General features: G+C 45.4%; 1 protein-coding gene across 1 annotated transcript in view; it reads right to left on the bottom strand.

The window, feature by feature from the left end:
• Nucleotides 1–7,751, bottom strand: part of FER1L6 (fer-1 like family member 6) — a 76,099-nt gene extending 68,348 nt beyond the window's left edge. Inside the window, exons 1-6 of the mRNA XM_075705084.1 lie at nucleotides 7,735–7,751; nucleotides 6,305–6,387; nucleotides 3,032–3,158; nucleotides 2,355–2,409; nucleotides 2,130–2,261; nucleotides 1,319–1,381 (exon numbers count right to left, since the gene is read on the bottom strand). Of these exons, the coding sequence (XP_075561199.1) occupies nucleotides 1,319–1,381; nucleotides 2,130–2,261; nucleotides 2,355–2,409; nucleotides 3,032–3,158; nucleotides 6,305–6,387; nucleotides 7,735–7,751 (477 nt within the window). The remainder of the gene's footprint in view (nucleotides 1–1,318; nucleotides 1,382–2,129; nucleotides 2,262–2,354; nucleotides 2,410–3,031; nucleotides 3,159–6,304; nucleotides 6,388–7,734) is intronic.
• Between the last annotated feature and the right edge of the window lie 5,634 nt (nucleotides 7,752–13,385).

Here is a 13,385-nt window from a genome sequence, read left to right as displayed (position 1 = left end):
ACCACACTGTGATATAAGTCATAACAGTGAGACAATATCTACTCCCACACAAAAGATGGGCCATTGTCAGCCTGTAGTAAACTGTCCTCAGGGATAAGTGAAGGTCAGATCTACAGATACCTTATGTAGGTATGAATTTCATGTATTTGAGCTGTGCATGTGATATAATGGATTTCAACTGGAGCTTAGGATTCAGACTGTCAATTTGCTACCAGCATTGAAAACCTAGTTGTCCAGCTGGCCATGTGTAAATGAACATTTTTTATTTCTGTAGCTGGGAAAAGTCACTTTATTACCAGCTCAGCAAAACAGGTACACAGTGAACTTCTCTAAGAGGTTTTGCACAGATGTTTCCTATAGCTCCTGAGCACCGCCTGTCTCCGTCAAGCACAACCAGCACAGACCCTTTCCTGGTGTACTTTTTTGAAATGGACAAAGCACTTCAGGCAAAAAGAACCCTTCCTGGGGCAACAATTCACTGCTCATTTCTCTGGCCAAGTGGTGGGACTTTTGGCAGTAGAAATGTAAAAAACAGCTCATGAAGAGCACAGCTTGTGATATTTCTAAGTAATACAAATACAGCACTGTCCAGAGTCTCATAAGATCTTCCTTAATTCCTCCACAGCTTTGCTAAATGTAGTGATGAACCTCAGGAGCCTCAGGTAAGATAATTAGCATAGCTCCACAGACTTGGCCTTCCAAACTGCAAATCATTATCTAATGCCCCAAGACCAAGAGCGTGTGTGTCTTCCATCAGGGCTGTTCTGAGATGTCACATAGCTTCACTGGGACTTTACTTGCAGCAAGCAGTGGGAGCAGCACTGAATGCTTGGAGCCCACTGCCATGCTAATAGCAACCAGCCACTGACACTCCCAGACAGCCCGAGAGCTGCTGCTGAGGATAAGGTACCTGGATAGTTTAGTTAGAAACAGTCATATCTGAGGAACTGAGGTAAGCCAGAAGTTTCAACTCAATCATTTGAAACAAGCGGCAGCTTGAAAATTAGAGGGATGAAGGTAATGCTAACAAGTTAACTAAGCTGAATTTTCTCACTCTACCTTGCTGACTGCCAAGCCAGCAATGAGTGTCCCTGAAAATGCACACTTAATCTTCCTTTAGGGTTACGTTCCTTCAAACCATTGCCAGCTGCCTTTCTCCCTTTTCCTCTCCCCTATTCTTTCTCTTTTCTATACTTCATGCTGACTTTATAGCACTCTTGGTATTTAAAATGATTTCTCTTTTTAATTACATTAAGAAGAATCATTTAGAGCTGAAGTGACACAAACAACAATGTGCTAAGCTTTCCTAGGTACTTACAGAGATGTTGATTATTTTGTCGAACAGGAACACCTGTGGTCCAACGAAATCAAACACAAAGTGCTGTGGGAAAAAGGGACAGCAGATCAGAATCTTCCTTGTGCTGGTAGCCAGCACTGTCAGCAGCATGCTTTAGCTTTTTGGGTTACCGCACAGAGCCCCGATGAGACACTGGGAGTGCTGGGGAAGCAGTGGTGGACACAGCAAAACCCTTTCCTCACTCCCTGGCTCATTTCTGCTGTGGCCCAGACCTGTCTTCTACTCTCCTCCTTGCAAGGCTGCACAGCACTGCCCTTCACAAATGCCTGTGGCCCTCACTCCACATCAGACAGTATTGTCAAAAGGACAGAAGGCACAAGGAAACCCAAAGGACCAGTTGGTTTTGTGAGTTGTTTTGGTCTCATTTGTCACCAGCTGGGACAAACACATGTCAAGGAAAGGCTGAAACAGTGAAATGATAGAAAAGGGAGGTTGGGGGGGAAGTTTAGACAAAGCTGGATGGATCACTTGATCCATCATCAAATGGATCATTTGAGAAAATGCAGAGGTAGTGGTAGTAGGGCAGGATGCAGTGGAGGGGGCAGGGAACAGGATGGACAGAGCTTGAGAAGAGAAAGACCAAATACAGCTAAACCCAAGAGAGCTATTGCTGGTGCTTGGCCAAGCTTGAAACTCAAACAGCTCCTGGACAGACTTCCCTGCTCAGACATGCAGGTGCTACAAACTTAGTTCATCCCCTTTTGAGCTACCAAGTGGTGGAAGGCACCCAGAGCCATTGAAAAAAGTGCCTTCTTCAAGAGAAAGCACCTACCTCATTGTAGAAAGGGGCGTTTGTGCATTCCTTTACTGTTGTTTGCTTCTTCTCATCACCTATCTCGATGATCACCACAGGGTCGATGTTCTCACCCGCCAGCTGCCTGGCCTCAATGATGGTGATGGCAATCTGTGGGGCACAAGGACACCACACACTCCTGGGCTCAGGTCCAGCCTGCCTGGGAATTTCACAGGAGCATAAAGGCCATCACCTCCTGCTTACCTGGTAGTTCTGGGATTTCATGTCCTCTTCGTGAATTCTGGTCACCAGCTTTGCCCTGTTTAAATGACAAAACAGGTCATTAGGCATGTCTAGGCAAGACCTGGTACTTGGACACGTTGGAAAGACTTTTCGTCACTAAACAAGCATTGTTTATGGCAGGTAGCTTTGTTGTGAACTGATAGGCTTGATTTCATTAGCAGAGGCCATCCCTGTCTTTCTCATATACTTTGTAATAGAGAAATGTTTTGCATCCACACAGACCAGTGCAGCTACCTGGTATACATAGGAATGATTTCACTTGTTGATCCCATCAAACCTGACTCCATTCCTCCCCTGTATGAAAAAAACAACTACACAAGCTCTTGGCTATAGAGATTGCTGTCTCCTTTGGCTCATTTTCATTAGCAGAGTTCGTTATCACAGTTGAGGCACTCTCAGCATCCATTTCAATCTCTCCCTGCACTGGATAGCATCTGGTGACAATCTGTCTTGAGCTGATAATATTTTGCTGATAAGTACATCCTACTCTGTCATGTGGGAGAGCAGGAGTGAAGGGATCGCTGCTGTCAGCAAGTGGATTGTCTGTCAGCAGATGTATTGTCCTAGGACAATGCCATTCCTGAGAAGGATGCAAAAGGTGTTTTGGAGGATATTAGGTAAGGTATGCCTAGGAGCACCTTTTCCTCTTTGGGCTTAAGGATCCAAAAGCATTGGACAGCGCATCACTGTTCATTATGTCTTCCTCTCCCTCTTCTTGTCTTCCAAGAGTGTCATGGTGAAGATTTGTACTTTCATCATGATCACCTGATGAAGAAAACAATCAAGAAAGTAAAACCCACCTCTGATTTCTACTAGCAAAAAGCTAACTTGGAGCAGAGCAGTGAATTCATCAGCATGAACTGAATATTTCATTTATTTAGGTATCACAGTTAGAGATACAGTAGTGGTTTGTACTGAGCAGCATTGATTACAGCAGCAGGTCCCCTCCTGTGCAAAATTATATACCATACAAATTGTGGCTGTAGCCACTCTCTTGACCCCATGTACACCCAGAACAGGCACGTGCACACTAGTTGCATCTGACTGCCCCCTCTCTCATCTGCTAGAAAGATGGTGGGACAGATTCTTGCTGGGTTTTGCATGTATTACTTTGCAGCAGTGGGTCTGCCATCCATGGTTTGTCATAACAGTTTGACACGCTTCAGTCCCTTCCAAGCAACCAAAGCAGAGCCTAGCTTAGAAATCATCTCTCACCTTTCCTCTTTGCAGAGATGATGAACTGGAAGATCAAGGACAGAAGAAGAGAGTTGAAGAGCATGATTCATGGGAACTCTTGTAGAAAGTTATACTCAGATAAGACAAATTGCTTCCAGAAGTGCTTATTTTTCTTCCTGACCATAAAGAGAATCTCAGCAGCTAGCTTAGATGTACACATTTACATTTGGCCAGAGAAGCCTTTCCCACACTGCTCCGCTTTGTCCTCCTGGTCTGACAGAAGTCCTACCAGCATCTCTGCCCCTTGCCGAACATGTCTGTGCTCAACACCTGCCTTGGCAAAGGAGCCATGTGTTGTTTTAGGTGAAAGTTTAAAATTTGGGTGCCTGTAGTTCATTCCAATATTTACATTTATAAGCAAGAAATGTTCAGTGACTCTGGACGTGAGTTATTTCTGGTCTAGAAGCTGTCAAGTGGTACCTGCAACGGTAAAGATGATTTGCCCAGCAAAACCCAGGGGCTTATGTGACCTTATCATAGAATCATAGAATGCTTTGGGTTGGAAGGGACCTTTAGAGATCATCTAGCCCAACCCCCAACAGACCTTATGGATAACCTTGCATCGAATGAAAGGAAACACATCCAAGTGCATCTTCTGCAAGTACTCTACAGCACTGTGCTCCCATTACAAAACTAGGCAAAGGGTTGTAATAGTGCTTCCTTGTCTCTTTGCAAAGGTATGGTTACTTGAGGGGTGTTTAGAAACTGGTGATGGTAGCAAAGGACTATCCATTGTACAGTAAAACTCACTTGGATAGCTCTCATCAGGTCTGAATGTTCCTTTTTTGGCTGGCTTCCTCAAGCCCCTACTCCGAGGCAAACCACCAGGCAGGTACAGACACAACTTTTGCTGCAAGGCAGACAGGCATGAGGCAGCTTCATGAAGGCTCCTCCACTAGCAATCTCATATAACTTATATGCTCCCCGACTGACCCTCTGGCTCTTGTCCAACCGCCCTAGACAAGGTGAACTTGTCTCTGCATCCGTGTAGGCATAGCCTGATCTTCAGCCCTTGAGGCAAAGGCATCTGTCCATAGTTTTGCATCTGTAGCACCAAGTTCCCATGACTACCCTCCATATCCTATTTACTCTAGAGCATGCTGTTTGATTATGGGCTTGTAGCAGTCTGTATTGTTTGCTCTGAGGCTAAAGCAGATAAGACTTTCCCCCAGTTGGGGGACAGGCATGTGTCAGCGTGACACCCTGCCTGGACCCCTTTTTGTGAGTTCCATGTTGTTTCTATTGAGATGTAAACTCTTTGCAATGCTTCTTTCCCTTTACAGCTCCATTTTCCTGACATTTTAATATCTGAATCACTATCTTTTTTTCCCCTCAATAACCATATGTATGTTGTGCATAACTGACCAGCAGGAATTATTCCTCTGTATGGATCCAGTGACAGAAAATGCAAATAGTTGAGTGAGTGACAACATTCCCCTACTGCACACTTCCCCAATAGATGTCCTAAGCCCAAATCCCAATTAAGACAAGAGAGAACTGGTGATTGCTGTATCTTTGCTAGTTCAGACTCTTCACCAACAAAGACACTAATGAAACAGATGAAGATGCAGCATAAGGACCCCAATCTATCCAATGATTCAAGCACAATCATTTGAAATAAACAGAGATCTGAATGCTCTCATGGAAGACTGGAGCAAACTACAGTATAGTGTAGAACATAATATATTTCATGGAGCATAAGATAAATAAACTCCAACGTCTCTGTAATTAGTAAGAAGTTTAATGGATTTTCTCTGCCTCAAAAGCCCAAACCCCTTGCTGTAAGGACCAGAGGAGAATCTTTTTAAAACTAGTGCCTTTTAGCTAAATAATGCTTCTGACACAAAATATGTATTCCTGTTTCTGCCCAACAGTGAGTCAAGACACACATGGCTGGTTTATTATAACACTGTAACTCAAGGGCTGCACTAAACACATAGTACTCTATGCTTTAAAAATTCCATTAAGTTTGAGGCATGAGACTGCAAAATAAAACTATGGAAGGTGAAGACTTTGTTGTGGCTGAACTACAGGTTTTTGTGAATGGGAGGACTGTGGTAATAGGAGAAAAATGACAGTGGTAGGATGTGCAGGGGAATGTATCTTTATCTTGGAAACCAATGGTGTGTTAAGGGAAATAAACAGGAGACTCTGCATGTCTTATGGGTGTACCCACATCTGTTAAAAATAAAAATTAAAATAAAATAAGTAACTGCTGTACATTTAAGCGGAGACTGGCTACTAAGTAAAGCTCCTGGCTTTATCGAGCCAGACCATCCAGCCATCAGAGCCTACTCAGGTTGTGTTCTTATGGTTTCTAGAATCAGCAGATCTTCCAGAGGAATTACACACCTGTAATGAATTATCTATCTCTAGAGTAGGAAAAAAACTTTCAAAAACATGTCATCTCTCTATGGTAAGAGTCAGGCTGACGTCTTTGTTTCAGTCTACCAGATACCACAGCCTGAACTCACAAAATCTGAAGGTGGAGTTAACAAAACAGTTAATGCAAAAAGAATTACTTCTCTGATTACTTGGGAGTGATAAGGAGTTTACTGCCCTTCTTATCAATACTAAGCCCTAGCACACAATTCAAATGAGTTCGCATGAAATTAGATATAATATAATCCCCCACCTCCTCTTCCCAGTTGCAATATTTATTTATGAGGCCTTACCCAGTGCATCTTTGTTTGCAATAGTCAACCCTTTCTCGCACTTTTTCTTCTTCTTCAGCTTCATGCCTGCGAACAGCCCCTTTCTGAAAAAAGTAAACAAAAGTGATCAGTGCAATATCTTCAAGCTCTTTTCTGTGCTGGACTCTAATTTAACTCAAGGAGCTGTTAAAATGGAGTTTTGATTTCAAAGTGAGATCATTATATTCTGATTTTCCTTTTCTTGAAAGCAAACAAGAGAAAGCTCTGGTTTTATGCTTCATCTATTTTAATTTATTTTTAAAATTTGGCCATGTACAGGCAAACATACTGAGAGAAGAGTCAAAACTTCTTTTCAAACCAAGACAGCAAAAAGCAAAGAAAGGAAATCCAAGATAAGTTTCCAATCTATTGACTTCCCACACACGTAATTCTTACACCTGTGACAAGACCAGAGATAAAAGCTTCCCACAAATTACAGATTCCAGATCAAAGGCAGTTTTCCAGTGAATTAAGATAAACATAAAAGCATTTGTGTACACTTCCTTGGTGAGGACACCCACTGTATCAGTGCCACATGCACTACAACAGCTTTTGCCATTTATTTAGTTAGTTCTCACTCCCTTCCAGCAGCAAAGCCATGAACAGGACTAGACAAGGGTTTCTCCTCAAGCTGTGTTACTGAGATGCTTCAGTCCAGCATCAACCCCAGCTACCACAGCATGGGGCTTTTCTGCCTCCTGCTTCTTCCTATAGTGGATTAAGGAATTCATCCAGCTTAAAATTAACCACCCCAGTTAAAGCTTGGTCAGGTCATTTTTCAGATCATGCCTGGCTGAAGTGGCTCTATAGCATCCTTAGGGCTTCCTTATTCCTTGTGTTCAACCCAGTTTTAGCCACAACTCCTTGCCAGGAGCCTGCCATAATCATCCAGGAACGAGGTGAGTTAATGGGGTGAGATGCAGGCAGGGAAGCGTGGCCCCAGTCTGGTTGCTACCGCAGATAAAACATGTCAAGACAGTCAGCAAGGACCCACGGTGCAGTCCTGCTTCTTGGGAAACTGATGGCAAAACTCCCCGTGGCCCCGAGGCGGGAGGCGGTACAGCTGCTGAGCTAAGATAAAGCACCGCTCCCAGAGACAGCACAGGCCCAGGCTGGCTGTTCAGAGGTCTGTGCTGGTTGTCCTTTTCCTATTTATTCTTCAGTTGGTCCTTCAGCTCTTCAGTGAGTAGAAAGAAAGAGCAGTTGTGTTTTGTAGAGTTGGTCTTTAAAGAGGGAGGCAAAAGGAAATACCTCTACAAATGTCATATAGTATTTTCCCCTCAACAAAGGGTCTCATTTTTCCTCCCATAGCCACCAGTCCCTCCTTCTTGGTTGCCAGCCTTGCTCATCCCACCAAACTCCTTGTTTGCCCCATGTTGAGGTCCAGGAGCACTGGTCCTGCAATAGGATACCCGTGCTGTTCTGACATTTTGCAAGCACAGAACAAAGTATGACTACAACACTAATAACTTTAACAGTCTCCAATTCACACCTGACCTACTGCTCCAACTTCTGCTCTGCCAGAGCCTAGAGCCGAGGCAGGAGCTGATACACTGCAGAGAAAGCAAGCTGTGGGAAGAAGATGGGACTTCTCCCCTTGCCCCTGAGCAGGGCTCAGCACAGCATCCATTCTTAGCAACATGGAAGAGAAACACCATTTTCTGTGTTAAAGCTGTGCCCAGAGAGCCCCTTTCAACCCAAGATTTTGGAGAAGGGATAGGAAGCTTCCAGCTGTCCTGTAATTGCCTCCCTGAGAGATTAAAGGGGAATTTAGTACAGTTATCCTTACACTTTGGGAAAAGACTGGCTGGTTTTTATTTATCTTCATGATTTTCTTAGCTTTTCTCCCTTTTACAAAGTGTGTGTTTTTAAGCCGCACGATTCATCATTTGAAAGCGGGTTGGGGAATGGAAATCAAATCTCTGAGCACTGGAGCATGCAGTTTAATTTTTCCAGGTTTCTGAAGGTTTCTGGAGGCTTAAACCAGTGTTTAATAATGACCCTTAGAGTCTGCACATGTCTTTTCTTGCTGCCAATCAAGGTCTGGTAAAATAGTCACAATAACACAGGAAATATACACAAAAATTCTTCCTTAACAGTAAACTGGACAGTGCTTGGACTAGAATTGGGCAATAATGGACTTTTGGCTTTGAATGCCCGAACTAAAACAAAAAAGAAAAAATGGGAAATCAGTAGAACCAAACCGAGCTTGAGAGGTAAAAACTCATGAAATAAAAGCCTGTGGATTTATCATTGTGAATTAACCAGACCAACCTGACTTATCCTCAGAAATGCAAAGTCATTGCAAACGATTCACTTGGCTTTACTTGATGGTGAAAATGTAAATCCCATTGTTGCAGATCTTACGTGCTTGCTGAAATCAATATAGTTCAGATTTCATACTATATAGTAGTGAAATATGTGGTTCTATTTGCAGGCAATTTGGTCCTTTTCAATTTGGAATGTCAAGAAAAACATTTCATCATATCCGAAACTTCATTTTGAAATGTTGAAATTACATGTTTTTCCATTTTTGAAAATATACTTCTTTACACCTCATTTTGAGAGCTGAAACATTCACTAAATCTCATGCAAATTTGTGAGCAGTGTTGGATTTCAATGCACCTAGAACTTCGCTTTTATTAGTATATTGCTCTGTACTATTTTCCCAATTATTGGTCACATTGGTTCAAGAGGAGCTCTCTGTGGGCATGATTTCATACTACAGTTTTTCCAAGGAAACAAACATGTCACATATTTCAGAGGGAGAAACAACCTATGCTGCTCGAGAATTTTGTGCTATTAACTCTACTGACAAAGCATGGCCACAAGCATGCAGTGATAAACATTCAGCATTTTTTTTCCCCCCTATCATCAGAGGACTTGTTTGCCTAAATTGCTGTAGGAATACAAACTTACCTGGGGAAGCACACAGCCCAACTAGCCCAAACAAGCAGGCACCTACCAGCTGAGCAAACCTGATAGCAATCACTGCTCAAACATCTGAAATTACCTGCAAACTCAAGGTGCATTTAGCTATGGAGAAAACGTTACTGCAAACAGGAAAGGGAAGCAGATAATGTTTAAAAGTTGTATTCAGAGCAAGCAGATTAAGTTTACCGGCCAGGCCTGAGAGGAAAGTCAGCAACGCTGGGCACGACCACAGAAAATGCGCAAATTCCCTGTGCCAAAGAACACCATAACCTGACCAGTATGAGTGGAAAGGTAGTAGCAAGACAAAAAATGGCTCATGCAAAGCAGGAGTCAGGGGGCAACTGGAGGGAATGGCCATTAATAAAGCCTGATGTGGAAACTGGGCCGTCTTCCATGATTTTATGTTTACATAACACCAAAACTTCTTAAAGACAGAACTGCAGAAGGTGCCATGGAGTGACAGAAAGGGAAACAGCCAAGCCTGAGATAACTGCACAGGCGCCAACAGCAAAATCTCTCTTTGAAGCAAACCAGATTTCAATCTCAGTTTTTTTAGTCTGCCGGAGGCTTGGGCACAGAAAGGCATCAGGGTGCACCTGAGCTCTCCTGCACCCCTGACCCCACCGGTTACCTCGGCCAAGGGCAGCCGTGACCACACAGAGAACTGTCCCTCAAAAGCACCAGAGAGACAGCAAGCACAAACCACCTGCAAAGCTCAGCTATAGGAAAGGAGAAGAGCACAGAATCATAGAATCGTTTAGGTTGGAAAAGACCTTTAAGATCATCCAGTCCAACCATTAACCTAACATTACCAAGTCCACCACTAAACTAATTAAGGGTAGAGGAGCAATTTCATGTTTCCTGGCTTGGTGGCTGGATTATTTATAATGAAAGTAAAAACTAGGAATCATTAAGATTGGAAAGGGCCTCTAAGATCATCAGTCCAATCATCAACCCAACACCACCATGCCCACTAAACCATGTCCTAAAGTGCCACGTCTACCCGTTTTTTGAACACTTCCAGGGATGGTGACTCCACCACCTCTCTGGGCAGCTTGTTCCAATGCTTGACTACCCTTTCCGTAAAGAAATTTTTCCTAATCTCCAACCTAAACCTCCCCTGGTGCAGCTTGAGCCCATTTCCTCTTGTCCTATTGCTAGCTACTTGGGAGAAGAGACCAACACCCACCTCACTACAACCTCCTTTCAGGGAGTTGTAGAGAGCGATAAGGTCTCCCCTCAGCCTCCTCTTCTCCAGGATAAACAATCCCAGTTCCCTCAGAAGCTCCTCATAAGGCCTGTGCTCCAGACCCTTCACCAGCCTTGTTGCCCTTCTCTGGACACGCTCCAGCACCTCAATGTCTTTCTTATAGTGAGGGGCCCAAAACTGGACACAGTATTCCAGGTGCAGCCTCACCAGTGCCGAGTACAGGGGGACAATCACCTCCCTGCTCCTGCTGGCCACACTATTCCTGGTACAAGCCAGGATGCTGTTGGCCTTCTTGGCCACCTGGGCACACTGCTGCCTCATGTTCAGCCGGCTGTCTACCAGCACCCCCAGGTCCTTTTCAGCCAGGCAGCTTTCCAGCCACTCTTCCCCAAGCCTGTAGCGTTGCATGGGGTTGTTGTGACCGAAGTGCAGGACCCGGCACTTGGCCTTGTTAAACCTCATACAGCTGGCCTCAGCCCGTCGGTCCAGCCTGTCTGGGTCCCTCTGCAGGGCCATCCTACCCTCCAGCAGATCGACACTCCCACCCAGTTTGGTGTCATCTGCAAACTTACTGAGGGTGCACTCAATCCCCTCATCCAGATCATTGATAAAGATATTAAACAGGACTGCCCCCAAAACAGAGCCCTGGGGAACACCACTCGTGACCAGCCACCAGCTGGACTTAACTCCATTCACCACTAATCTCTGGGCTCGGCCACCCAACCAGTTTTTTACCCAGCGAAGAGTACACCCATCCAAGCCATGAGCTGCCAGCTTCCTAAGGAGAATGCTATGGGAGATGGTGTCAAAGGCTTTGCTGAAGTCCAGGTAAATGACATCCACAGCCTTTCCATCATCTACCAGGAGGGTCACCAGGTCATAAAAGGAGATCAGGTTGGTCAAGCAGGACCTGCCTTTCATGAACCCATGCTGGCTGGGCCCGATCCCCTGGTTGACCTGCACTTGCCTGTTGAGCACACTCAATATGAACTGCTCCATAATCTTTCCCGGCACTGAGGTCAGGCTGACAGGCCTGTAGTTCCCTGGGTCCTCCTTCTGGCCCTTCTTGTAGATGGGCATCACATTGGCAAGTCTCCAGTCATCAGGGACCTCCCCTGTTAACCAGGACTGCTGATAGATGATGGAAAGTGGCTTGGCAAGCTCCTCCGCCAGCTCCCTCAGTACTCTCGGGTGGATCCCATCCAGCCCCATAGACTTGTGAGCATCCAGGTGGCATAGCAGGTCATTAACTGCTTCCTCCTGGATTATGAGGGCTCCATTCTGCTCCCTGTCCCTGTCTTACAGCTCAGGGGGCTGAGTACCCTGGGATGACTGGTCTGGATATTAAAGACAGAGGCAAAGAAGGCATTAAGTACCTCAGCCTTTTCCTCATCCTTAGTGACAATGTTCCCCCCGACATCCAGCAAAGGATGGAGATTCTCCTTGGCTCTCTTTTTATTGCTGATGTAGCTACAAAAACATTTTTTATTATCTTTTACAACAGTGGCCAGATTGAGTCCTAGCTGGGCTTTTGCCTTTCTAATTTCCTCTCTGCACGACCTAACAAGATCCCTGTACTCTTCCTGAGTTGCCTGCCCCTTATTCCAAAGGTGGTAAACTCTCCTTTTTTCCCCCTGAGTACCAGCAAAAGCTCCCTATTCAGCCAGGCCGGTCGTCTTCCCCACCAGTTGGTCTTACAGCACACGGGGACAGCCCGCTCCTGCGCCCTTAAGACTTCCTTCTTGAAGAAGGCTCAGCCTTCCTGGACCCCTTTGCCCTTCAGGACTGCCTCCCAAGGGACTTTCCCAACCAGCATCCTGAACAGGCCAAAGTCTGCCCTCCGGAAGTCCATGGTAACAGTTTTGCTGCCCCTCCTCTTTACATTGCCAAGAATCGAGAACTCTATCATATCATGGTCATTAAGCCCAAGACAGCCTCCAACCACGACATGTCTCACAAGCCCTTCTCTGTTTGTAAACAGCAGGTCAAGTGAGGCACCTCCCCTGGTAGGCTCACTTGCCAGCTGTGTCAGGAATTTATCCTCCACACAGTCTAGGAACTTCCGAGGCTGTTCCCTCTCTGGTGTGTTGTATTTCCAGCAGATGTCCAGCAAGTTAAAGTCCCCTACGAGAACAAGGGCTAGCGATTGCGAGACTTCTGCCAGCCGCTTATAGAACGCTTCATCTACCTCCACATCCTGGTTGGGTGGTCTATAGCAGACTCCCAACAGGACATCTGCCTTGTTGGCCTTCCTCCTCATCCTTACCCATAAGCACTCAACCTTATCATCACCACTGTCCAGCTCTATACAGTCAAAACACTCCCTAACATACAGAGCCACCCCACCGCCTCTCCTTCCCTGCCTATCCCTCCTGAATAGCTTATAGCCATCCAGTACAGCACTCCAGTCATGAGAGTCGTCCCACCATGTTTCTGTGATGGTGACCATGTCACAGCTATCCTGCTGCACAAGGGCTTCCAGCTCCTCCTGTTTGTTGCCCATGCTACATGCATTGGTGTAGATGCACTTGAGACAGGCTATCGATTTTGCCCCCAACGTTGCCATGCCATCCCTGGGCTCCTCTCTAGCGAGCCTCGTTATGTCCCCTTCCCCCTTTGAACCTAGTTTAAAGCCCTCTCAATGAGTCCCGCCAACTCATGGGCGAGAATCCTTTTCCCCTGTGGAGACAACTGATCTCTGTCTGCCACCAGCAGGCCCAGTGCTGTGTGAACCTCCCCATGATCAAAGAAAACAAAATTCCACTGGCAGCACCAGCCTCTGAGCCACTTGTTAATCAGGCGAGGAAAACACTACCTGTGCTCCCGATCCTGCAACCAATCACCCCAGTGCCCTGAAGTCCCTTTTGATTGCTTTAGGACTTCTCTCTGCAACATCATCACTGCCAACCTGTACAACCA

The sequence above is a fragment of the Pelecanus crispus genome, chromosome 2 (assembly GCF_030463565.1).
Source record: "Pelecanus crispus isolate bPelCri1 chromosome 2, bPelCri1.pri, whole genome shotgun sequence".
NCBI lineage: Eukaryota > Metazoa > Chordata > Aves > Pelecaniformes > Pelecanidae > Pelecanus > Pelecanus crispus.
Note: the sequence above shows the minus strand (reverse complement) of the source record. Positions and strands in the feature narration are given on the sequence as shown.